Consider the following 26,656-nt stretch of genomic DNA (forward strand, 5'->3'; position numbering starts at 1 on the left):
CACATTAACTTCCACTGGAGCTAAAAATAGTTTCTTAAATCACCAAAAAGCTAGCTTGTTATCAGACGCTCAGGAAACCATTGCTGAATAAGCAAACTTAAAAACATGTTGTGGCTTGTTATTTCTGGCATGATACTTAAAAACTTGAAGGTGATCAGTTAGGTCACCAGCCATGCCCACTAAAAATGTCTTTATGCCACCAAATACCTAACTGGTATAAACCCAATAAAGTAAGCATGATAGGCTACTAGCTAGCAAGCATGTAATAAGTTGGCTAACCAGCAACATTGACATATAGCTTAAAAAGGTCCCTCCATCACCAAGATAGCTTGTTATCTGTGTAACTGCAGAGTCCAAGAAAAATTAAACTGTTGGCAACCAAGCAAACTTTTGCGTAACTAAAAGGTCACCTAGCCGCCGTAAGCTTGTTGTTAGATAACCGGCCGTGTCGCAGCTATCTCAGCACATTTTGGCTTCTTACTACCAGCATGATGCCGGCTAGCTGATGGCTTCCCAGCTAACTTTAGTAGCGTTTTGGGATGCTATTGTCAGCCTGTGACCTGCTAGCTAGAATGTAATTAGTTACTCACCACCCACATAATCCTGCCAAATAGCCACCTACTTTAACTTCCTCAACAAACAGCTAGCTAGCAATCTTGTACTCTACTCAACTAATTTGTAGCAGCTTAGCTAAATCTTTGAGCTATGTTGGCTTGTTAATGCTGGGCTTATACTTGCTAGGATGCATAATGAACTAACTTGCAAGTGTACATGCGAGCCAAATAGCACCCAAGAGTTCTTAGTTACACCACAGTTCCAAGAGGATGCAGGTTTGATATAATGTAATTAGCTAGTTCACAAGCCACATTAGCCTTCTCTAACTGCTCCTAGAGGAAGTATTAAAGTTGTAAGATTTTTATTAGCTCACAAAAGTTTGCTGTTTCACAACTAGCATGTTATCGGGTACTGCGCTGAATGTCTGTTTAATATTTGCTTTTATTCAATACATTTCAAGAGTAGAGGAATCCTGCCCTGGCTCTGGCCCTTGTGATCTCTAGACCTGGAAATGTTACCCTTGAAAAGAGGAACATCTGCCATTGTTGCCGACACAGTGGATATCAGAAGTCCTGCCCCTTCTCAATCTTTATTGGTCGGTAATGGAGCAGTGCATTGATGAGCGTGGCGGTGCATTTTTGCGTTCAGGAGGCTGAGTGCTGAAAAATGCTGAACCTTCTTGGTTTTTCAGAGAAAAATGGGACAAAAACCTGTGTGAGCGGACACAGACCCAAAAGGTTGAATCTGCTGAGAATGTAACAGGCTTTGTTTAGCTGTCGTGTTGATGGGTTGGCAAATCCACAGGTTCAATATACTCGAACTTTCGAGCAGGACATCATGGTTTATGGATATATTTTTTGGATACTTGCACATTCTTAAAATAAACAAAATAATATAACACTTTTAGGGGAGATTGAAAATTGCTTAAAGAAATCCACTAAATCTGTACTTTTCAGGAAAAATAACATCAAGTAATTCTTGGAAGAACACTTAGTACATCAAGTACCTTAATGCAAAACCAACTTAAGCACTTCTTGAAGCGTCAATGCTGCCTAAACTTAAAAACACTAACTTTTTGTAAAAGGGAAAGGGAAATGCTCTCCATTCCCTGTTGACCATCACTGAACAAGGCTGAGTTCAGGCATAGTGAAGCTTTTCAAACTTTTCCCTTAAAAAGTGGGGAGGTTGTGGAGTCAGTGTAGAGTCACAGCTGAATTTCTATTAACACATCGGCTCATAAGATCAAGCTTCACGTTGACATTATTATTCATTATATGAGTCTCAGGCACTTTAACAGCTGACTACTTTAGAAAACATGGGTTGATGTAACAGCAACGTATTTGGATTTGTTGCGTAGACTGTATGAAGAATGGACAGCGCACTTTGCCACAAGTAAAGCCAAAAGATTTAAAGCTCCCCCTACTGTCTGGCTGCAGTATGTCATAAGCTCTGCCAGTTAATACACGTCACATACATTTTTCTCAAACATGGAGTCTGTCACGTAATTAGTTCTTGTCATGCTGATTAATGTCAGTGTTCACTTTTCTGAGTAGTTTCGTTTAAATTTCATACTGTATTTTCTACAAAAAGAGCAGGTGTAAAGTCATGATCGACAGCTCTGTTGGCAAATGTGACTCCTTGAATCATTCAAAAACGGCCCAAAATGTGTTCTGCGGTGGACTGTACCCACCTGAGGGATCTTTGACGTTTAAGCGGTAAGTTAAAGGTAAGTTTGTTTTGGCTAGTCTAAGGGAGTTATTTTGGCAGTTCCACTAGTCTGATCGCTCCTGCACGTCTTGGCACCAAATGACGTTAATAAGTCAGCGCTTGTTGAGGGGTTATTTTGGCTTCACTTATGTGCAATGGAAAGTAACAGAGGAGCGTTGTTCATATTAATATGCAGTCAGTGTATGCAACTTCTTCTGGTGTGACCAAGTATTGAGGGTGCTGCCGCACTCATCCATCAATCTTTTTTGTTTAGTCATTCCTTTAATGGAACAAAACGTTCTTTCTATGACTGAACCAGTGAAGGCTCTCCAGCACACTTTGACTGTCTCGATTGTCTGTCATTCAACAGATCCTCCTCACTGGGAAGGAATTAAAAAATAAAATAAATTGTCTGATCACAGGTTGGTGTGTCCAAACCTGTTCACCATATATTCAGAGGATCAGTTCAGTGTGAACACAGGAAGCAGCTTTAAGTCCACATAGCTGCAGCAGTAATGGTGTTGCAAAGCTTCTTCATGGATTGCGGTCTGTCTGTGGGTGTAGCTGCATGCCAGCACTAGAACATTAACAGTGGAGTTGCAGTTAAACGGGAAATAAACAGTCTTGTGTTGTTCTGCAGTGTTGTAGACTGGATCCAGGTTGGAGCCCTGGAACATGAACCAGGAGCAGCCACTCGTTTCTCTCCAGGTGTTCAAACACCTGAAGCCCAGTTTCTAAGTAGGGAACCAGGCTGACTCAGCATGTTACCTTGTGAATAAAAACCGGCCGTAGAGTTTCTAGCTAGCTTTATGCAATCATCTGGGAGCGATCTCCTGCATCATGGTGGGCATGTGGATGTTCGGACACGAGTCTCTGTGTCTCAGTTTGAACATCAGCTGCTCTTTTTCCTGAGAGAGATTCTGGTTTGTGATGGCCTGCCTCTCCAGCGCCACCTTCAGCTCCAACTGCTCCTTTGATAACTGCCTGTGAAACAACACACAAGATTCAATGCAAGAAAACAAAAACAAAAATAATCAAAAGTATGCTCCATGTTTAAATGTAGAAGGCAGGTGTCAATAGATGGTAAACATTGACGTCACTTTCCCACTGGAACACGCTCCCTTAGTCAGACTGAGTCGCAAAACAGCCTTCTACCTTTAGAAAGTGTGAAGTGTTTATTGATTTATAACCAATAATCTGAATGCTTCAAAAATGGATCACATTTGAAAACATGAAGCACAAAATATAATATATTAGCAGAAATGCACGTGGCTTGGTTGCATCCACTTAGTAGCAGAAAGCAGCTGTGAGTGCTGAGATAATACAAAAAAAACTGTTTCTGAAATGGGGAAGCGTTGAGGGGTAAACTCAAAGCAGGATTAGTCCAGTGTTGAGCATGGTGCAGCCTAAAATCAGCGTTTTCAGTGTGATGAAGCTTGGTTTCAGTTTTACCTGACCCCTGTTTTTACCGGTTTGCTCCAGTTACAATTATCACTTTGAAGTGATAATGAAGATTTTTGTTTGTTTTACTTCAATTTTCTCATTTCCCCCGATGTTATTCTGAGCGGCTGCCTGGACAGCTAACAAAGAGTGGATCATTTTGGTACATGTAAAGGCCAGGAAAAACATACCGGTAAATATTTGTTTTTGCCTTTAGTGTATATGTATCAAAACCTTTTATCATAACTTATACAAAGAGCTCTCTTTTCAAAGAGACAATATTCCTGACTTCATCCAAAAGGTTAAAAGAACGTGATTAATTTGACTCTGAGTATGTCAGCGTGGGTTTTTAATCATTATATGGCAACAGGACTCCTGGTTAACTTCACAGGCTTTAACCATTTTGATCTTTGCTTACCACTTTTGCATACCACAAGCATAGTTTTTTTTTGGTATCGTTGTTATAGAGTGAATTTAGCAAAGTCTAAAGCTGCCAGAAAACCAGTACACAAGAAAAAGACACTGGCTTGGATAGTTACTCAAGTAATTGATGACGGATTATTATGTCAGTGAAAATGAAAGTAAATAAATAAATGAGAATGAGCATATGTGAATGGACCAGTAGGTGGAGCCAGAGTCCTGCATAAAGAGCAGATGTTAGTGAAGGAGAATGGACACATACTGAATGAGAGTCTGACAGTTTTCTATCCGAACATTCAGATCCTCGTTCTGCTGCAGGACGTGAACGATCTGATCCTCCAACGACAAGTTCCTCTCCACCTGAGAGTTTTAAGGAAGGAAGAGGAGGAGGAGGAGATGAAGGAGGAGGAGATGAAGAAGAAGATTTAACTTTTGCAAGCTCCTCTGTCCTCAGATCACTAAAGTTGTTTGTCCTGCAGACCCACCAAAGCGTCCATCTGCTGCAGCTTCTTGCTCTGCTCCTGCACACGCTGACTCTTCATCTCGATGACAAACACCAGAGACTCCTGCTCAGACTCCCAGAATGCACCTGGGCTACCATGGGCCTGGAGGGTGAGAAGTGGGAGACAGAACTTAAGTCTGAGTGCTTCCAGACTTATTTTTGTTGCTTAGATTCATTAATTTAACGTTATCCATTTGGATCCTGCAGGCTTAGATTATCTATTTAAACATCCATCATCTATAACTTAAATTATACCGTTTGTAAGGATGTCAAAACGTTCAGTTTCTGTGTCTGTAGCTTTAAATGCAGTATTTTAAGCAGTGTTTGACCACGCCCCTCTAGAAGGACTTATGTTAGACGGACAATTTAGACTGTGTATGAGTTTGCTTGTAATGTTTGAAGAGAAATTACCCAGTATGGGTCGACTAGGACTTCTCTTCTTGTTGCCATGGTATCAAAGTTAAAAATTCTGTTACCGTGATAACATTAACCATGTGTTGAAGCCGAACCTCTTATGTAAGGAATTAGATAAGAGTGTTCTAAATTTAAACCTTATCAACTGTACTTGAATTGATCAAACTCACCTGAATATTTCTCTGCAGATCTTTCTTAAACGTCGATTCTTCAACTCTCCTCTTCAGCTCGTTATAAACCTCCAGATCTGCCGTCAGCTGTCTTATTTTACTCTAAATTCACAGCAGACAGTTCAAATATTAAAGCAGGAAATCTTATGAAAGTAATAAATGTTAAAGTAAATAATTTACTGAATGAAATACGAGAACTTCTTTTACCGTGAGGTCGTTCTCAGCAGCCTGAAACTTTTCTGTCAGTTCAGTATTTTGTTGTTTGTGTGTCTTCTGCAGCTCTGCAGACATAAGAGACAAACTCAGATTCATCCCAACAATATCATCACAAGGAAACACAAATCTGGTGTTCAGTTTGCAGAATTATTTTGCTTTCATTTTCAGCACAAACTCTGCTGTGAGTCTGATTTGTAATTTTGGCTTTTTCATTTTAGTTAGTTTATTTTAAAACTGCAGGAAACCAAATTTAGAAGAAAAAGTCAAAGAGTTGACACAAAAATGTCAAATATTTAGTAATTATAAGTCATTATGTTAGAAAAGAACACTAATGGTTTAACTATAATCATTTTATTGATGTATTCATTAATGGTCTTATCTACTAACTGTCCAACAAATTACCCAAACCGACGTCTTCAAATGTCTCCTTTTGGTCGTTTAACGATTCTAAACCCAAATCTTCTTCACTTACTGTCATTCATGACAAAGAAAAGCAAAAGATCCTCATAATTAAACTGAGAAAGAACCAACCATATATTTTTTTATTAACTCATTAATTAGTTTGGCTGACAAACAGCTCGAGCAGGAGCTACAGCTGATCATATTTCCAGAACAGAGTTTTCATGTCATGTCTACTTTTTTGTTTATTATCTGAAAAAGTGTAATTGCAATCATTAAAACTGGCTTAATAAGAAAAAAAGGAACAAGTTACACCTCACAGGTCTCATCCCTATCATCACAATTTTTCATAAGTCTGTGTGTTTTTTTACCTTCCACTTGTCTCTCGTGTTCTTCAGTAGCACTTTGACTTTTCTGTTCATGCAGCACGTTCAGATCAGCCGTCGTCTCTGTTTTCACCTGAAAATCCCATCCCATCAGTTTAACCAGAGGTAACACTGTTGATGTAAACTGATACCCCACCACATCCCATAGTTATACCCAAACCCCAGGGTCCAATACAGCATCCCACCCCTAATATTCACCTACTTTTCCTGTTCATATCATCTCATTAGTGCAATACATTCCACTAAGTGTGCAGTATTATGTTTTCTACCTGTCCAGTATATACTTTTTAACTGTGCAAAACATATTTTTCAAACCATCTAGCATGTCTAATTTTTGACCTTCAATATCTATTTTACTCGCAAAAGTTAAAAGTTTTTACTTTGAATCAACCGACAGAACATGGATAAAAATGTGAACTAGAGGGCTAACTTGCAAACCCATTGCTGTTAACGGAGATAATTAGCATAACGTGTATCAGGGGAGAGAATATGTGGAAGTGCAGAGAGTGCTTTAGTGTTTCTGAACGCTCCACGATGTCACAGCCAGGTTAAAAATGGCCGCTGCAGAGAAAATAACCTCCTGGCTGCAGATCCAGGTGTAGTCTGAGCCAAGTGAAAAGTCCATGAATAACTTCTCCGGCTGGGTTTCTGATAGTGAAGCAGATTTTGATTCCCTCTGCTGATTAAATTACAGTCATATGTAACAGCATGATGTCTGACTTTAACCTTCAAATCAGGTGTTGGATGTGTGGAATTAAAAAAAGAAAGAGAAAAGGATCTTCACGAGTTTGATGAATTATTTAATTTAAGTTCTCCATCAGATTTATTCTCTATTTATTTCTGCTTGACGCTGGATCAGTGAGGTTTAATCAGGTTTCCTCACCTTATCCAGGATGCCCAGGACGAGGGCGCACACCTCGACATCGGCGTGGTCCTTCAGTAGCTCCGCCCTCTCTGGGTTCCCATTCGCTGAGAGTACTTCCTTTAAAATCCTCAGCTGCCACTCAAAGCGCTCCAGCTGCTTCTCCAGACAGACGTCCTGCTCACCAGACATATGTTTACCTGCAGACGGACACAAACGCAGAGTAGAAAACACACCTCATATTTAATATTTCTGATTGTGGGAAAACAGACAACATTTTTAAAGTGTGGGTAAAACTTTAGACATTTGTTTTATTTTGCTCTTGAATTGTTACAGCGAAGAAGTAGATGAAGACAACAATTAGGTTTTAAAAAAAATGATTTTGTTCTCTTAAAACAGTCCATCAAACAGGGTCAATTTCAAACTTTTTCATTTCATTTTAGAGCTTTCAGTTTGTGTGAATTTTGGCGCCCCCCTGTGGACAAAGTGAAGCACGTTGTCACATCTAGAGCATTCGTAGTCTGGATTCAGTGATGTGTAAAAGTTTGTAAATCATTTCTTAACTGGGACAAAAGTAGGATGTATGACTTGATCCTGGATAGCAAAAAAGGGGGATTTAGAAATCTGGATAATTTGAACCTAGATCAAACGTTCTTGAACAATCAAGCAGTGGACATCAATCAGTTTTGAACATCTGTATCTTTAACATTCACATTTCATGCAACTTAGGTTCTGCCTTTATAGACTTTATGGATTCATCTAGATTCATCTCTGCATTCATTGACTGACTGAAAAATTCTTAATCTGAACATAACAAGCTGTTATAAAATATTCTGAAGTAATAATCACAGTTATTCTCTCTCATAAGTGGTGGAGTAAATAAAGTGTATTTTAAAGAAAAGGACAAAAACGAAGACTTAAGGCCACAAATTTGAACTCAAATAGAGAACTCAGATAAACTACCCTCACAAATAAAAAGTACTTAGAGCTGTGTCGATAAATCAATTAGTTGTCAACTACAAAGTCAATTGTTTTGATAATCTGTTTGGAGTTGGGAGGAATTTCAAAGGAAAAAAAATCATGGATTTCAGTTTCTTCATCTGAATATTTTCCTGATTTTACATGAATAAATATTAAACAAACGTCTTTCTTTGGGAGTTTAAGTGTTAAAAATCAAAGTTAGAGGTAAACATCCAGGAAATGTTTCTGATAGCGATTTGAATTCAACCTGTCGATTATGTCATCGACATGTACACACACGCTTACACACAGGCACACACTGTTTCATAAGGTCTTCAGAGTGGACTTGAACATAATAAGGGTTATTTTCAAACTGTTAAACCTGAACATTACCTTCTCTGAGCACATTATAAAGAGTCTTTATGAACATATTATGACAGCATGGATATTTAAAATGTGCATGTTATCATGTACAGCTCATAAACATGACTAACTTCTTCAGACAATAGACCCTTTTATTCATGTTGGTATTTTCTGGCTGCTGTTGCTTCTGTATTTTCTAATAATCAGAGTTCAGCTGGATGTAAAAACAGGTTTCAGCCTGTCTGCATGTTGAATTGATTCTTAGACAAAGAGCAGATTTAGTTTGTTTTTATTCTGATGTTTGACAGTTAAACACAAACATCGGAGCTATGTGATCATTACGAGTCAAACAGAGAAGGAGGAACAAAATCAGAAAATGGAAAATCACCAGATGAAATACATCACAAGTTTGTGTTTTTCCACTTCCAATCAAAGTGTTGTCATACCGCTGCATTGATTCAATCATGAGAGAGAAAGTGGGATCTTTGTGAGGTTATCTAAGTCATGTGTTTTGGCAAAAAGAAATGGGGACAATATGGCATTTGTGAAACTAATTGTTAAAGATTTACATTTGAAACATTTCAGAACCCCGTGTCTGATTTGTGCATCTCGTGTGAAATAAACATTTAAAATTAAAAAGATACCAGCAGGGGGATTTTGTTCTGCCACAGTGGGGATTTTTTTTGCCATACTGCCACCATCTGTTTGAATGCACACATGAGAAAACACAGATTGCTCAACCTACCAGCCACAGTAGTGGGTACTTAATATTAGCGTCACATTGTGATTTGAGACTGAAACAGCTCAGATTTAGTCCCTTGGTCTTCTGCTTGTTTCGCTTTGACACCACGAGCAGAGCCAGCGGTCTCACACACTCACTGATCAAAAAGGCACCGCCGCCTCCTCGTGTCAGAGCGGGTGTCAGTGTTTACAATTTAAGTGATTTTTGGCACAGCAGTCAGGTACACTTGAATTCTCCCCTCTCCAAGTTTCATCAAATAATGGAAACATGAAGTGGATGTGCTCGCTTGCAGCGTGTCTGGAGCAGTTACATGGCCGATGTGCAGGAATGGATCTGCATCTCCATTACAACATGTCTACCTGCTGATCATGAGTTTCAAATGACGTCTGGCTTTATCTTAAATCCAGGATGATTAACAGAAGCAGGCTGGGACTTGTGGTCCAAATACAGTAACTCGCTTCATGGTAATTGATCTCACCGCCAAGTAGCTCCGTAAAGGCTGTTAATTTATAGATACAGTAAGGGTATTTGGGGTCAGAGTATCAGTAATTGGACTACACAAGTGAGGGCGTCGATATATTGCCATGTTGATATTTTGACCCACTCTTAATTCTAGCTGTTTATCAATAACCAATGCTAACATTTGTTTGGATTATTGTATCAAATCACTGATACCTTTGCGCCATTACTTTGAGCTAACCATCATAACCATTAAACCATTACTTAATCTGAACTTTTCTAAAGTTACGATTTATTTTATTGAACAACATTTACAATGTATCCATAACTTGTTTCATGCATTACTTTTCAGATGTCTCTCCTTGCTTGTTACGTTGTTTTCATGCAGTCTTACATAATTGCATAACTTGGATGCAACCATCAAATCAGAAATTTCTTCTTTTTTTTCCCCCTGATGAGTTGCCCCTTTGCACAGTCTTTCCATGTTCCCCCTGTTATCTACAGAAGTGATCCACAGTAGTACCAGTTCCTCTGATTTGGACTCATTGCTCTGCTGAGTATTTGGGTCAGCATGACGGTGTATGTGGGATTGATTTAATAAAACTGCAGCGTGAGTGCAACAGTGGCTCATTGATCTGTTTTTAATAGTTCTTTGGACAACAATGGAGCTCTATGCAAGACATAACAGGCTGTCACACACGCACAGTGGTGTTTAGTTGTCCTTTTTTGCTCTTATTTTAGAAAAAAAATGCCCTCCACCTTGTTTTTTTTAATCATTTTTAAACACATGTTGTAAGAACCAATAGACCTTAAGGAAGTTCCTGATAATGAGGACTATCTTGAGTGTTTGTGCTCAAACATCTGCGCTTTAAATCCAGCTCATGGTGAGTGATTCACAGAAAGATGACGACAGAAAGTTCATACCATCCTGTTTTAAATGAGAGGTTTCTGTTCTGCTCTTTGAACTGTACAATCTGCTCATAAACAAGAGGAAACCAGGGGACAGTAAGTGTTAAATGTCTGCCGGGCAGCGCTGAGTCACTCCTTCAAAGCAGATGGTTCTTTCACTCACATAAACTCCAAACCTCAGAAGATAAACACACCTGAATTACCTGTGATTTATCTCCAACACACGTCTGTTTACTGAAATCTCCTAGGAATTAAAAGGATTAGATTTTATAACTGTTAGGGGGGTTTAAGAATTGTTTTTTGGGAAACTTCTGCAGCACATAAAGACTTCAAATAAAGCCTTCAACCAACAATCATCGTAACCTTTTTTCATTGAATAACTTCATTTTGTTTTTCATTGCAGCAGCTTTTCACCTTTTCACTTGTGATGCTTGAAAGTTTTCAACATGTTTCCTCTAAGAGTTAATTTATCCTTCAGTGAGTCATGCCATTTATTATTTAATGCAATTACTTGTAATGTTCTGTATGAGCAACATGCACTGACAAATCAGCAACAGACCCTTACGATGTGAAACAATGGAGCACTTTAAATTAAAAATCAATGTTTTAAGAGTTTTACTCTTTATTCAAGTTAAAAGTTCATTTTTGTTTGTTCAACTAATCTGAAGTTCAAGGAGCTCAAAGTGACCGGTTCTCATGACATTCAGAAAAACAAGATGTAGAAAGAGGTAGTGAGAGAACAAAGGGACGCAGAGAGCAGTCAGGGAAAAGCCACAGTGTGATATTTGATATAAATATATGTTTGAAACCACTCACCTCCTTCATCTTGGCGGCTGTTGTCTTTCTGGGTCTTCCCTCCCTTCTTGCCTTTGCTTTTCTTCTGAACGACAAAAACAGAAGAAGAGTTTCATTGACATTTTCACAAACACAGAACAGACAGTGTTTGTCGAAATTTTCAATACATAGATAATTCTCAATACTGTGTTTTAAAATGAAACAATCTATGATATTTTGAAGCGGCAGCACTTTCAAAAAACTACAGTCAAAACAATCTTAAGTCATATTTACAACCAAATAACCAACCAGCCACGACAGAGAGGGAGAATGTTGTCGGAATAGCACCAAAACATTGTTTGAGTTTTCCTAGAATCAAATGGAAGTCTAAAAATCTTGTATCTTGACAATCCTACATGATAGTTCAGTAAATATTTGCACATTAAGGACTGTAGGTGGGACAAAAAAGACATTTAAAGGAGAATTGTGGGCTGCAATTTCTAGAATTGAAAGAAAAAAAATCAATCACTTCACCTTACCAAGTTAACTTTTTGTCTATATCTTTTAAAGCCCGACCGATAAATCGACCACCCGATAATATTGGCTGATATTAGCATATCATGTGACTATTGGCATCAGCTAATGTTATCTCCAACATGCTGATATAACTCGGTTTATTCAATTTTAGTGTATTTTGAAATAGTGCACTATTGTTATTCTGGCCAATTCATTTTGTTCAACTGTAAAAAAAATAAATCGTCTTCATTAAAAACCTTTTTGACAAGTGTTTCAAAACTGCATTTGAGAGATCAACGCAATATGTGTGTATATATCTATATCCATCCATCTATCTATCTATTTATCCGTGTAAAAATGTTCTCCCTAAAATCAGTATCGACCCCAAAAATCCCTTAAATATATCATTCATACCACTGATGTGAGTATTATTATCAGATATGACATCAGCTTTAAGGTTAAATAATATTAGTTTTATTAGCTCACATGTTCCAGCCTGTAGACGACTAATCTCTGATATTAACAGAGATTATTTGAAGTGTGTGTGGGACATGAAACAGGGGTCCTGGCAGCAGAGTCCTGGTTCAGGTCTGGTTGTTAAACTGGAGCAGGGAGGTCGTTATGAAAGCTGCTGATGGAGTCTGAGTCTCTCATTAGTCTCCACATGACTGACGCTGTAACTTTCCCTCTTTTCTTTCCTCTCTTACATAACTTCAGCTGCAGCTCAAACACCGACTCAGGACAGCAGGACGACTGTGTTCTCACACTGATGATTAAAAAATGACCAACAGATAGTCCTCATTCTACTCATGCCCATACGCATGGGAACGTATTTTCTCTGCCCTGTACTACGTGCACACGCGTACACACCTTCAACACATTTCAAGTTCCTACCAATTCCAATAACAACCTAAGTGACCGGCGTAATCAAATGAAATAACTTCTTTAATAACTTCAAACAATCCATGAGAGGCCACAAACTCACATTAATAGAACATATGTTTATCAAACGAGATCAGCATTCCCCCTTGTTTCTGCAGAGGCACAAACACTGTGCATAAAAAAACACAACTTTCATGTCTGTGGCAGCACAAGCCATACCATTCAAGTCCACTCACTTTTCATCAACACAACTCAAAGTTTGAACGCATTGTTTATAGTTCCTGCATTTTGTAAGGGTAACTAAACCCTAGAGCTTCGGCTGAAGTGTAAATTTCAACAAAGCCTTTAGAATGTATCAACATGGACACGCCCACTCACTCTTTTGGGCTGTCACCAACAAATTATGCAACAATCACTTATAGCCCACAGTAAGAACAAAACATTTATAGCAAAAACATCATCATTTCAGACTAACTTCATTTAGTTGAAGACGCCTAAAGTTGCTTTTTGTTTCGACTGTGTGCTGCACAAAAAGACACGATGCCCAGCATGTCCAAACTATCCTGACAGGATAATCAGGTGGCTGATGAAGCAGGTGTAAAGTTGACGGACACTTACATACAGCAACTTGATCTAGTGTCACATGCTCCTGTTCATTTACTATTTTGTTTTTGTTTTGGTGCTTTCAGAATAGTAAAAGAAAAAACCTCATATTCTCCTTTATCTCCCCAAGACACCCTGACCTGCAGTCCATCCTTTGACATCATCATCATCATCACATCAACAGCACCGCGTCAGGTCAAAGTGCAGAGAATTTAATTATATTCACACACAGTAAACCTCATTTTCAGTAGAGTTTCTGCCACACACTGATATATATATATTATTAAAAAAAAAAAAATGTTTAGACAGTAGTTAAATTAAAATAGTGAACTTTTTTAAACATTGCGTTTGTCCTCCGGTCGTACCTCAGCATCCGCCTTTCCCTTTTCAGGGGTTAAGGTAATGAAGTAACTTTCCATCTCCCAGAAGTTCTTTTTTTTTTTTTTTTCAAAATAGAAGCAGGTTTGTCTCCAAACAGGAAGTACCCTTAGCTTACAACACTACAATCATTCAAAATAAAAGCATATCATCAAATGTTTTGAATTGTAAAATAGTAGAATTTAAAAGATGAGATTTAAAATGTGATGAATTAAAATTCAGTGATTAATTGCACTTTTGAAAAAAAATCATTTGACACTAGTTTTAAAGATAGATAAACCACACCCATTTTGCTTTATTGTCTAATCACAGATAAGCTTGGTATGAGACATAAGATGTCCAGACAACACGAGATAACCTTTTTCAACATTGTCATACTTGTAATAATGTTTTGTTTGTGTTTGATTTGGTAGTTTATGTGTACTCGTGTTTTCAAAGAGATTAATATGGTTTAGATGAATATCAGGCGCAGCCTTCATCTAAATCTGGTCAGCAGAAAACACACACGCAAGCTTGGGCATGAATCCAAACATCCACAAACACACGAGCTAAAAGAACACACTGCAGGCCTCATTCTGAACGCACACACACACACACACACACACACACACACACATACACGCACACACGCACGCTTAGATAATACACACACAGAAATGCTCCCTGTATTGCCTCACAGACTCTCACATTGCTCAAGCACTGTGAGGTCAAACAATCACACCCAGAAACCCTTCAACACACACCCTGTGAATAAACACTTCTAAACTCTGCTCAGCCAACTGGACCGGGTAGAAAAGGTAGAAAACGTTGTCAGACACGGGCCCTTTCCGAAAAGTCACAGTTCAGTATGGAGTGCAGATACTAACTTCTGGGTTTTGTGCAGTATGGTTCGGATGCATCCTTTAAGGAAATTAGTTGTATGTATTTTTTTAACACCCACAATGCTGTGCAAAATCAAATGTAAAACTTCACTTCACAAGGGCCATTCAAATGTTAAGATGTGAACTATTGTATTATTTACTGAGCCATCGTGCAGATCACATCTGAGTTGGAGTGTCAAATCATGAGGCGGGTTAATGACGCCACTTCCACACTGAACAGGAACACATATCGGCCTACTGTGCACTCCTACTGAACAGACAGTCCTAACAGTATACAGCACGGATAGCCTGTCTGCTGTCAGATTGTGTAGGCACTTTGCAATTCGGAAGCATCCGTGATTTAATTAAACGACAAAACGAGTAAATGGCTCATGTTCCAGTTTTTGAGAATGAAGTACAGAAGAGGAAAGGTTACGTGACAAGGACGTGTCAAAATAAAATCCAAGGAGCGGAGGGAGGGATGGATGAGTTGATTTAATATACTGTAGTGGAAACTGAAGGCCACCCCATTATATATTCCCTACAACAAAAAAACTATTAATGGTGTAGTGTGTGCACCACATTGGTTTTTGTGTTTAAAAACAGAAAAAAAAAAAACATTTATGCGATTTAGTCATATCCTGCTCGTCTACCAAAACTGTACGTTTATACCCGGACCCAAACTGGACTCAAACTTGTTTCTAACTGTGAGCTGAAACAATAAATACATCTGGTTTAAACACCTCACTGGGTTCAGAGTGAGGAGGAGGAGGAGGAGGAGGAGAAGCATGTGTTCCTGCAGGCGTAGTGGGGCCCTCACTTTTCACAAGGTCATAAATCACAGCCGAGGCTCCTCTCTGTTTGTACAGCACTTCACTGTCCAGAAAAACCTGACAGTGCCGTCTCATTTCACACAGAGAGAGAAAACTCGCAGAGAAAGGTTAGTATCTGCTGCAGAGATAAATCATCTCATTGGCTGGTTGAAAGGGGGTGGAGCCACAGAGTTTCCTGTTTAAACCCCCTCTTGAGAGCAGAGAGGAGGAAGCTAAACGTTTTCAACACACTCAAATACACATTGACTAGAGTGGAAACCAACCGAGATGTTTGTGATCAACAAATCTGCAGAACCAATTGTTTAATTTGAAATCTTATTCAATTTGTGAAAAATGCTTAACACAATTTTCCAAAGTCAAAAATAACAAACAACCCAGAAAACGTCTGATTTAATTACTTGAAAAATCAAAGACAATCCGTTGATTATCAAAAAATAGGTCAGTTACGTCTTCAATTCATGAATGGATGCAGCTTTAATCATTTCTGTCCAATTCAAGTTAATATGTTAATATGAAAATTCTAAAAGGCAATCCAATAAAACTATTGTTACTGTATGTTTGGGGTCTAAATGACTAAGAAGTTCAGATTGTTGTGACAACATTACAGAAAGAATCCCTACAGAGATGGAGCTTTTTGTTAAAGAGTAAGAAGATATTTTACATCACAGAGAGTTACATCACTCTCTACAAACACACCTGACTCCACTGATAAAAAAACACACCTGACCTTAGTGAACACAGGAGTTGTTGGTCTGCCGCTGCCTGAATCGGGTTAGTTTGTTTGAGTTTTTCTTTGTTAGAGAAATATCGTGATGTAACTGGACTAACCACTATAAACGTGAAAGTCACATAATTTTACAATCAACTAGCAAACCGACCTCAGCAGAGGTAGACCACATGCTAACGTAACATCACTGAGTGATGATGCAGGATCATTACTCGGGCGTGTAGTGCTGCGTGGTGATATGATCTCTCATACGCTGCAACAAGTTTGATGTGTTCGACACTTCAGGTGAAACTTTTTTTCCGGTGGGTTTTGCAAACGGGAGTGGACTTCTCTTTAAATGTCAGTTAACAAATTGATTACCGTGTACATCGTGGATGATGTATAGTTATAAAGTAGCATTCATGTACTTTGTTCACACCTGCAGCCTTTGTGTTTTTTTATTTGCTCATATAGTCTTTCCTCTTCTTCTTTTATTACCTATTAACAGTAGTTTTATTTGTTAATAAGAGCTGTTTTCTACAAAGAATTCCTGTCTGATTAATTAGGGTTTCATATTAAATTTATTGCCTCATGAGCTGGAAACACTGAGTCGACCTACGTGCGAGACGGCTTGAGTCGAACCCAAATTCTTCAGATTTACTGGGCGTCCCACCAAAATACCAAAACCCAGTGTGTGTCAGGTACAGAAGGAGATAAAGTGCATAAATCAGCAAATCTGTCGTCCACATGGATTTCTTTATTAGGAAATAAATCATGTTTTTGTTTTTTTGACATGGAACAAAGCAGCTTCAGCAGTTTATGAGATGCTGAGTTTGAAATCAAAGTCGTTAAAACAGGATAAAAATCTAACAATAATGAGAATGAGAAGTCTTGTACATCAAAAAGTGCAAAAAACAAAAGATTCAGCTAAAACAGGAAGCATGACGAAAACTCATTTTCACACACACACACACACACACACACACACACACACACACACACACACAACACACACAACACACACACACACACACACACACACACACACACACACACACACACACACACCAGTGTTTCTGTGAGCTGACTGAGCACATTCACATGATAAGATGTGAACAAAGTTGAACTCTGACCTGAGTCTGCAGGAGCATCAAAACAGGAAACATTTCCTTTTATTGAACAATGTTCAACTGTTGAAATCTGTAAATGATTCACAGATTCTCTGCTGATGTGACCAGATGTTGTCAAAGATAATGAAAGTTTTGAAGAAAAGTTAATAGATCAGGTCTGCAAAGACACGCACTATGATGTGTCATTGCCGTTGCATAGCAACAAACATGCGTGCCAGAGTATCTGGTGACAGATCATCTCTACTTCTGTGATTTACGCCGTCTGATTTATGTGGTGCTCCCTCTAGAGGAATCCTCCAATCACACGCGATGTACGTTGGAAAGTATGTGAACATTTACGTTAAACTCTGCATGTCTACGCTCCAGGCGGCCAATCATATACTAGATGGGGTGAGACTTGTTGCCCAGGTAACGAGTTAAACAGATCACCTAGATTTACGGTTACAGGATGAATAACTTTAATATGGGGGACAAATCTTTCACATATTTAAGACAGCAGCTGTTTTAAAGCACGTTTCGCTGCAGCCTTTGTGACAGATGCTGCTGATGACAAACATGTCTCTGTGCAGCAGTAATGACTGTTTTCCTCCTCAAAGAAAACCACAAAAAGCAACATAAGAAGGAATTTTAATTACTGCATACACACACTAACATTTTCTACACCAGTGAGCTCATCCCTGACTTTGTTTCTATTTTCATTTTAAGAAGAGCTTTGCTTTCAGAGAGCAGGAGGGGCTTTATGAAATCACAGCTACACGTCAAAATGTTCACATTTTCCTCAGAGTATGTTCAGACGGGACGAGATTTAACGTCCTGCGATGAATCTGTCGAAGAGGCTAAACTCACACAGAGCAGCTCTAGCACTTTTTTCATTTCTCTTCAACGTGTCAAATGTCTCACGTTCAACCTGCAGACGGAGGAGGACTCGTTGGAGGACTCGTTCTGAAGCTGCTCCGTCTTTAACGCCCCCTCTCTCTGCTGCAGAGAACAGCCTAAAAGACGCTCCATCTGCAGAATGAACACTTTGTGCTTTAAAATCCAACCACACTCTCTGCGATGAGTTTCTGCTCTTTTTAAAGTTGTGTCATTAACCGTGTGCTGGGGGGGAAAAAGAACTCTTCATGTGGTGCTGTTCATGTTCACCAGGACAAACCGTCAAGAGGAACAGGCTGCGATGTTGTTGTTAAAAATGAGCAGAACCTCTGAGGTTTCAGTTTCACTTTGTTCTGCTTCCTCAGAAGGTTTACAAGTTGAGTTTAACTTCATTAAAAATACAAGTTTTTTAGACTAGAGACAGAGATATGACTGAAGGAAAGAGGAAACAAACCGTCCTTAAACATCACAATCTAAATTTGGTGATTGTTTTTCAAACATCCAACTCCGGCCGCAGAGTAAACGTTTTGCTGCTTTTATTTTAAAAACATTGCAAAAACTGAGACTTGGGTTTAAAGATAGAAAAGGATCCTTAAAAGTCCTGATGTTTATACCAATAAGCCTCTTTGCTCAGCGTTAATACTCTAAATAATTAAACTGCTAGCTTGGCTTCGTCCTAGGAGACACGGGTTTATCAAACTTGAAGTAAAGCATGGTTTATTCGAGATCTCAGGGGAAAGAACTACACTACCCACAATCCTAGAGTGTCAACTCACATAACGAGCGTAAACTCTGTTCTAAATAAGAAAATTACTTCCAAACAAACAAGGCTACAGCTGAAGTTACACAGAGCTGCTGTTTTAAAAATATAAAGCAGAACCTAAAACAAAAGCCTCTAAAGGTCAGGAAATGAAACCTGGTGGTTATGAGGTTTTATAAATCAATATCACTGTGTAATAGAGTAATAATCAATTAACTGATGTTGAGTTATCAGAGGACTGTACAGGAGACGCTCTCTGATATGTACGGAGCCTGAAAGTGACGTCGTCGGCTGAATTTGACATTTCGGGTAAAGTTCCTGATTTAACAGCTGCTCAGTAAAGTTAGATTCCAAACAGTTTCCAAACCGCAGCTCTGAGAGAGGAAGTGAAGTGAGACACACTTTATGGTGCTCAAAGGGGGGATTGGGGCCCTGCAGGGGGTCGGGAGGAAGTGGTTGTGGTCCTCTTCGTTAAAAGTTATCTCTGTTAATTCATCTTGTGTCGCTTTCTGCAACCTGTAAACTTTGCACACAGACAGTGATGTAGTGTCACTTAGTAAATTGTACTTTTCAGGGCTGTATGTTAAATCTACTGCCCATAGCACTGCTGCTAGGTTGACAGTCTTGTAGCACGACATGTGAAACGTCTGTTACATCTCTAAAACCAGCCACATAGTGCAGAGTTTATCATTCAAACAGGTTGTGACTGCAGAGGACATTAGTGTTGAATACAATACGTTCTGTTCTTGCAGACCAGCGGGGAGTTGGTGCCACTCTGGAACCAGATCCAGTTCTTTGACCGTCCAAACAAAAAGAACTGGTGCTAGTTTAGGCACTGGTTACGAACCAGCTCTGGAACTGGCTTTGGTGGAAAAGAAGCTACTCTCCCCTGTTTCTGTATCGATCCTCTGTCCTATCTCTAAAAGGCAAATAAAACCAAAAATACATCTTTAAAAACAGTGATGCAGTACGTGTTCTTTTTCTCATGATGCAGTGTTTTTACACACAGGCCTGTGTTCTGTTTCACCTCAGGCTGATTCTCATGTCTCCGTCACACACATGTATCTAAGCTGCAGTGTTATGTTTTCCCGTTGCTAGGGGAGAAACTGAGATAAATTCTGACTTTTACAGTAAAATAATAAAGTCCCATGAAGGCCTCGTGGGTTCAGGATCTGGAACAGGATGAAGTCACATCAGATTCACATGAGGCTGTTTTTCATAAACACCTCTGAATCACAATCTTCCGCTCTGCGTGCAGGTTTCTCCTGAAGTCCTGAGTCCTGAGTTCACTTTAGCGCGGAGCCTGAGTCACAGTACAACAGGTTACCTCATTTGGTTTGATACACTTCCTGTTTTATCTCCTGGCTTCAATTGAAAATACAAAGTTTTGATTGGTTCACACTGTAGCACAAGGTTTTAGACCTTAAACGATAAAGCTACCTGTTTTGATACCAAAGTAGTATCATTAGAAGTCCTACACGCCAAATAACTGATACTCTTTTTACCAAAAACTGCCGTCAAGCTCCTGCACACTGGTGAAATTGTAAAAGAAACATTGTCAAGGTTTTGCTGCTGAAATGTTTTTGCAGAATAAAAACAGCTTCTCCTCCTCTGCTCCGTATGTAAGAGACATAAATGTAACTTTACATCTTAATGAAACTCCAAAAGGAGTCATCTGTATTTGCAGACCTATAACTTCTCTTTTTTCAATTCGAGTGCCTTTTTAGACAAGATGCTTGGGCTGCACATTTTGCCAAAGCAGAAAACAAAATATACACAATGTAACACAATAAACAAATGAATCATTTCAATATGAAGTAAATATAATCCAGTTAAATACTAGTAATACTACTAATAATAAAAAATCTAAATAAAATATAATAAAAAAGGTACAATATGTAGAATTTTATAGCATTAAAATATCTAAATTAATTAAAAATTGACTAAACCTGTTATATATATATATATTGTTGAGTACTTGCATTACCTCTAATATTTCCAACAGTTATCAAACCAGAGAAATCTTTCATTTTAAAGTTGTAACAGGATGTGTCTTGTCGTGGCGGCCACCATGAGAGACACAAAATGTTTATCGTTTCCATGGAAACACCGTATGTAACGTCAAAGACCGCTGCATAAGGAAGCGGGAGCTGCGACTGAAAGCTGCCGTACTGCTGCTGTTTGTGCTGCTGTGATCAAAACGTCATGTAAATAATACTTAAGATACATCGTCTGTAAACGTATTCTCTTCCTCCGGTCGTTTCCCTCAGTGGTGGAGGAGAACTCCCATGATTCCCCGCCCGCCTCAACATCATCTTTTTGTTATTGTTTTGATTGAGAGCCTTTAAATACTGTACGTTTGTTTTGTGACATAAAGAACAATAACACTGAATAGAAATATGTTACATAGAAACTGTCTCTGGCTATGTGACATGCAGATACATCGTCTCCTGACAGTTCTTCAGTCGTGCTCTCTTCTCCCAGAACTATTTTAATCTGTTTCTCCTTTGGGAGGGAAAGATAGCCGGGGACTTTATCATCACATTTTTGGAGGAATATTTCTTTAATTTCTTCGTATTTGGGCCAGCTAGTGAGGATATTCATTTCTGTCTCCACCTTTCCCGTTCCACCGTTAACACAGACTCTGAGATCTTTCTAACCATTGTTGATTTCTCTCTCTCTCTTTTAAAGTATCATTGTATCAAAAAACCTTGACAACCTCAGCCCTTCTACATTCATCAATTAGAGATGAACCGGTTTCAACTGCTTACTGAGCCGCAGTAATGCAGTCCAATCACTGCTTGAGTAGAGGAATAGATGAGGTCAATATGAGGAGACTCAAAGTTCACTGATGACGATACTAGCCAACATAAGAGGCCAACAGATTATCACATGACCAAACATCCACATTCAGGTCATGTGATCGTCTTCACTGATGAACATCATGAGACGTGATGAAGCGAAGAAGAAACACTGAGTGGATCTTTGTTACAGTTTGTCTAGAAAAAATTATTACTCCAGCTTCTATCTGAAACGATTAGAGGGCTTTATGTTCCAAACATTTGAGGAATTTATTAATCTTTTAGTCTGGAGCCTGTTTCTGCAATGTGAGGGTTTTTTGTTTTTCTCAATTTGATTTAAAGTCCGTAAAAGTATTAGAAAATTTCTGTTTTATGGCATGAGATGCAACACATTAGGTGTCGTTATTATCAGTTTTCTACGACACTTAAAGGACTTAAGGAAGAAGGTGAGCCTGCACACTCGCTCAAATGCCACAAGAAGTTTTAATTCATCACTATCACAACAACGTGGGACATTTTGAATATTTGACCATCAGCCTATTGGTGTTGAAATCTATTGTGTGTGCTAACGTGTACACGGAGCAGCAGACTGTGTGACTGCAAACCCTGAAGGTCAGAAGCTGAACAAGCAGAACCCCCCCCCCCCCATTCAATTTCAGAGGATTTCAAGCTTTAAGTCTAATGTATATTATCAAAACGTTCCCCTCACACTGTCTCTTTTGGTTTTTATCTTTTAAACAAGCTGTCGGCTCGTGTCACACCTCACACAGCTCAGACATAAACTCCAGAGTCCAGGTTTACACTTTGGAGGTTCAAGTCTGTGGAAAACTGTGACCTCAAAGACCTGCGGACCTGCACACCATCTGTTGGCTCCGAGACAACTGGACCAATGCAAGACATGAGAAAAGACCTGCAGAGAAAACATGAGCTCTGGTGCTATCTACAGCTTTAATACTTCATAATGTGTGAGTCATGGTTACAGCTGCAAAATTAAAAATATACACAATTGATTTGTCCATCTATTATTTGGATGTAAAGTTATTACTTTTAAGCAAATATTTAAATAGAATTTTATTTTGTAGGCTATACTTTTTATCGAAATTAATTGATTAATCATTTAGTCTAATATATGCATAAAAAAACAGATTAACTAATTAATTATTGTACCAAATATTCAGCTAACGACATTTAAGGAGAGTAAGAATGTTACAGTATAAAACTGAATAATCACACATATTGTAAATTCAGACGTTAAAATGAAGCTGTCAGAATGTGTTCTTGTTGTGTAAAAAAACATTTCATCAGGCTACGTGATGTGACTCTGCTTCTGATGGAGCTCCACATGTTGGCTGTGAAACTTGTAAACGTTGCAGCGTTCACACATGTGAAGAGCAGATTCTCTGGACATGAGAGTGTGCGTTTGGCAGATTTCAGGATTTCTATCGACCTGTTCAGACTTCATGTTAAAACCTGCTTTCATCATAATTGTAAAATGCTATTATAAATGGATATTACTAATGAGACATCAAGCCAATCAGATAGTGTTGTGGGCGGGACATTAGGTGAGACAGTGATGAAAACAGACCCAGAGGGAAAGACACACCTGCATTAAGCACCATCTACTTATTCATTTTATTAGCTGTAAAAGAAATCGGCAATACAGATAACAGGCTAAATGCTAAATATCGGCCCCTGATAATCGGCCGACCCCTAATTTAAGCCCCTCTGTGTGTATCTGCTGTCGGTGTCATTGATCTCCTGCAGCAGCAGCAGCTCAGCCTCTGAGCCTCTAAATCTGTTCTATTCTGAGCTAATCAAAGATTTACTACATTCCTGTGACGCAACAGATCCTAAAAGTGCTTCTGTCATCAAAACACCTGAGTCATAAACACAGGATCAACATCGGAAATAAAAACAAAGGTGAATCCTATCATTCCACGCTGAAACAGTCTGTAGTTCCTCTGGTGCATTAGCTCACATGAAAACAACTGAATGAGTTCTTCACACTGCAATCTCAGAACCTATTGTCTTATCATCGTCGTCTGGTCGGGACACAGATGCTAATTTCTTTGCAATTCTAGTGAAGCAAGCGGTTAAGAGTTAAAACAACTTCCACCCAAGACTTTGCCGATGTAAATTATGTCGGACCAGAACTGAATCTTTAGACTAAATTGTTTCAGATAAAGAAGATGTGAAATGATTAAAAATCAATAACTTGATCAAATGTTATCAAACCCAAACCAAACACTGGCAGCCCGCTGCTCACTTCTGAAACCGCTGACCCACATGGAGCGGCTCCGTCATTTTCTATCAATAACCGGTGGGAGACAACAGCTGTCAAACTTTTCCCCTCTGCGGTGAAGAATAACTGACATTACATCCAGCAGCACTGATACTAAAGACACAACACTTAGAAATAAAACTGAGATAACTTCATTTCATAAAATATAACAACTTCCTGCAAGATTCAGATATTTATATGTATAAATATACCTAGGCCTATTCATTTTATATATTCATGTTACCAGAGAACCATAAAAGCACTATAAAGGTTGTCACGATATCAGAATGGTAAACATTGATGTAATTATAGTAAATACTAACATGATAGGAAACAAATACCAAAAACCAATGTTTTTGAACAACTTAAACAAAGTGCATGAGCTTGCCTGCAAATTCTTAATTTCTCTTGAAAGCACCTGTCTTATAAAATAGATTACTCTTTTTTAGTTTTGGCACTTTTCCATAGGTTACCATCAAAATAAAGGAGAATGTATTGCTTAAACACGTGGTATCGAAAAAGAATGGAACATTTTGACAATCTTACTTTCAATGTTAGGCTACATTTAAAGTAGTGACCTTTTTGAGCATTTTAAAATCACTGCATGGTAGGCTTTAACTAAAAATAAAAACTTCCAACATGAATATAAAACTCTATAATTTATCTGTTAAGTGATAAAACCACCATAAATCCTCTTTAATTTATTTAAAATGCTATTTATCTCGAAGCAGGATGATTTCAATGTGAGTAAAGGTGATAAAAAAAAAAGGTCATGTGGTGCGTTTATGTGTCATTGGTGTTATGAAACTTTTTAAAATACAGAGACCAAATTCAAACAGCACCGTGAGAAAAAAAAGCTCAGAGATTCAAACACGATGCGAGATGAAAAACAGATGTTCACAAATGAGGACAAAAAAAAAGAAAAGTTCACGGTGTTTTTACCGCTATTTCAAATACAGGCCCGCGACTTGTCACCAAGCTCTCTGGGTGATTCTTAAAATTACATTTAGCCTGCATAAAGTAAGTTAAGTTTCATGCACACGGTTCATTATTTTCCGGAGCTCATTCCCAGCACGTTTTGTAGCCGTGCAGGAGCAGCAGCCACCGGCAGCCTGCTAATGAACTCCCTCCGCCAGAAACAACGGAACTTCTTTTGTTTCCTACCAGTTTTTAGTGTCGGTGTTTCTCACCTTGCTGTGGCTGCAGCCCATCCCTCCTCCGCCGAGGTCGGTGTCGGTGTCGGTGCCGCTCAAGCTGTCCGCTACTCTTCCTCTATTTTGTTCTTCTTCTTTTTTTTTGTCTCCTTCTCCTCCTTCCCTCTGTTGACAACTTTCAAATACTCTGTGAAAACTCCTTGAACGCACCGCTGAGACCGCCGGGCACAGGGGGCGGGGCTTATGTGTGCTACCTTCACGAACACTTTGTAGAATCCAACGCTCAAACATGTATCTGTTTTTTTAAGTTATTTTTAAATGAATTAAAATAGCTGTTTGGGGCAATGTGTGAAAATGACAACTTTGTCTTTTACTCAACCGTTTAACTTCAAGTAAATAACATGAAGTTTAAAAGTTAAGATAAAACATCTTACCTCAAAAATAGCCTACTTTAACTTCAATTAAGAGAACAATTACAACTTACTTTAAAAACTCCTAAGGGGTGTGCATAAAATATACCTGTTATAACCATATAAGCCTTTAGCGGACATAAACCATTCATTATATTTTACTCAATTTTCCTATGATAATTAGTAAATGTGTTTTGTTTCTTGAGATCTCTTACTATTATTTAATTTGTACCAGCAGGAGAAGGGGTTGTTTTTGTGTTTTTACTTGCAGATAAATTTTCAAGTGTTTCTACTTTTAACAGCGTCTGAATCGCCCGTCAAACCTTTAACATTACCTAATTTTTAAAGAGCAGAGTCTGACGGTATGATGTGAGGTTTAAAACAATACTTTCTCTGTTATTTCAATATATCAACAGCATTGAAAAGTACTGAGACTTTCAAAAACTACATCTATTTCTTAAGACAGCGGTGTAGGAGAGGAATAAATCCATGAAAAATTGCAGGCAAATTCCTGCACACTAAATTGCACAAAAGCATTGGCAACAGTAATTGAAAACAATACATTATCATAAAAACAGGTATTAATAGTGTTTGCTTTTTTTCTAGTATCAAACCAAAGTTTAAAATATGGTCTCATGACAATTCGATGGTGACGTCATAGCGCCATGATGTCATGATGTTACAAAATGCAGAGACAGAAAGTGAAGCAGCTGTTGGAAAGTTGGATGAAAGTTATCCTGACGCCGAAAACAACAACTGCTACGACTTCAGGCTAAAAATACACACAAATACACATACCACACATCAACTGAGCCGAGACTGTGTGCGATACACACATCGACACGCCTGCATGTGTGTTATAAGAAGTGTTAGAATGTCGATACATTTCTATATTTGAATCTGCACTTCAGAGGTCAGAGGAGTTTGTTCCCGTTGATGAAGGATACAAACAAAGGATTAGAAATGCATGACTTTAACCTGATAGTTTTACAGTTGTTGTAATATTTTTAACTGAATAAATAACTTCCGACACTTCTTTCATGTCTCCAGATGAGGTTGTGTCAGAGAACCATGATTTCTTCTAAACAGGGGCGTCTCCAGGATTTCATGGCCCCATGTAAAGATGTTGCATTGGGCCCCTCCACCACAGCCTCAGTCAAACCCTGAGATATTATTCAAACCTGTGCACAC

At 38.6% G+C, this 26,656-nt stretch overlaps 1 protein-coding gene across 2 annotated transcripts; it reads right to left on the reverse strand.

The window, feature by feature from the left end:
• Window positions 1-532: 532 nt before the first annotated feature.
• ccdc69 (coiled-coil domain containing 69) lies at window positions 533-25,248 on the reverse strand. Of its 2 annotated transcripts, none has more exons than XM_061048595.1 (9): window positions 25,092-25,248; window positions 11,321-11,384; window positions 7,093-7,271; window positions 6,195-6,282; window positions 5,416-5,489; window positions 5,209-5,310; window positions 4,608-4,727; window positions 4,385-4,482; window positions 533-3,246 (listed from the first exon to the last, which is right to left on the reverse strand). In XM_061048595.1, exons 1-9 carry the CDS (start codon window positions 25,110-25,112, stop codon window positions 3,078-3,080), a joined length of 915 nt encoding a protein of 304 aa, XP_060904578.1. In that variant the 5' UTR covers window positions 25,113-25,248; the 3' UTR covers window positions 533-3,077. The 2 variants fall into 2 exon arrangements, with proteins under 2 accessions (XP_060904578.1, XP_060904579.1); XM_061048596.1 differs by having other exon boundaries at window positions 11,321-11,381; window positions 25,092-25,235.
• Window positions 25,249-26,656: the final 1,408 nt, after the last annotated feature.

Source organism: Labrus mixtus, chromosome 10 (assembly GCF_963584025.1).
Source record: "Labrus mixtus chromosome 10, fLabMix1.1, whole genome shotgun sequence".
Taxonomy (NCBI): Eukaryota; Metazoa; Chordata; class Actinopteri; order Labriformes; family Labridae; genus Labrus; species Labrus mixtus.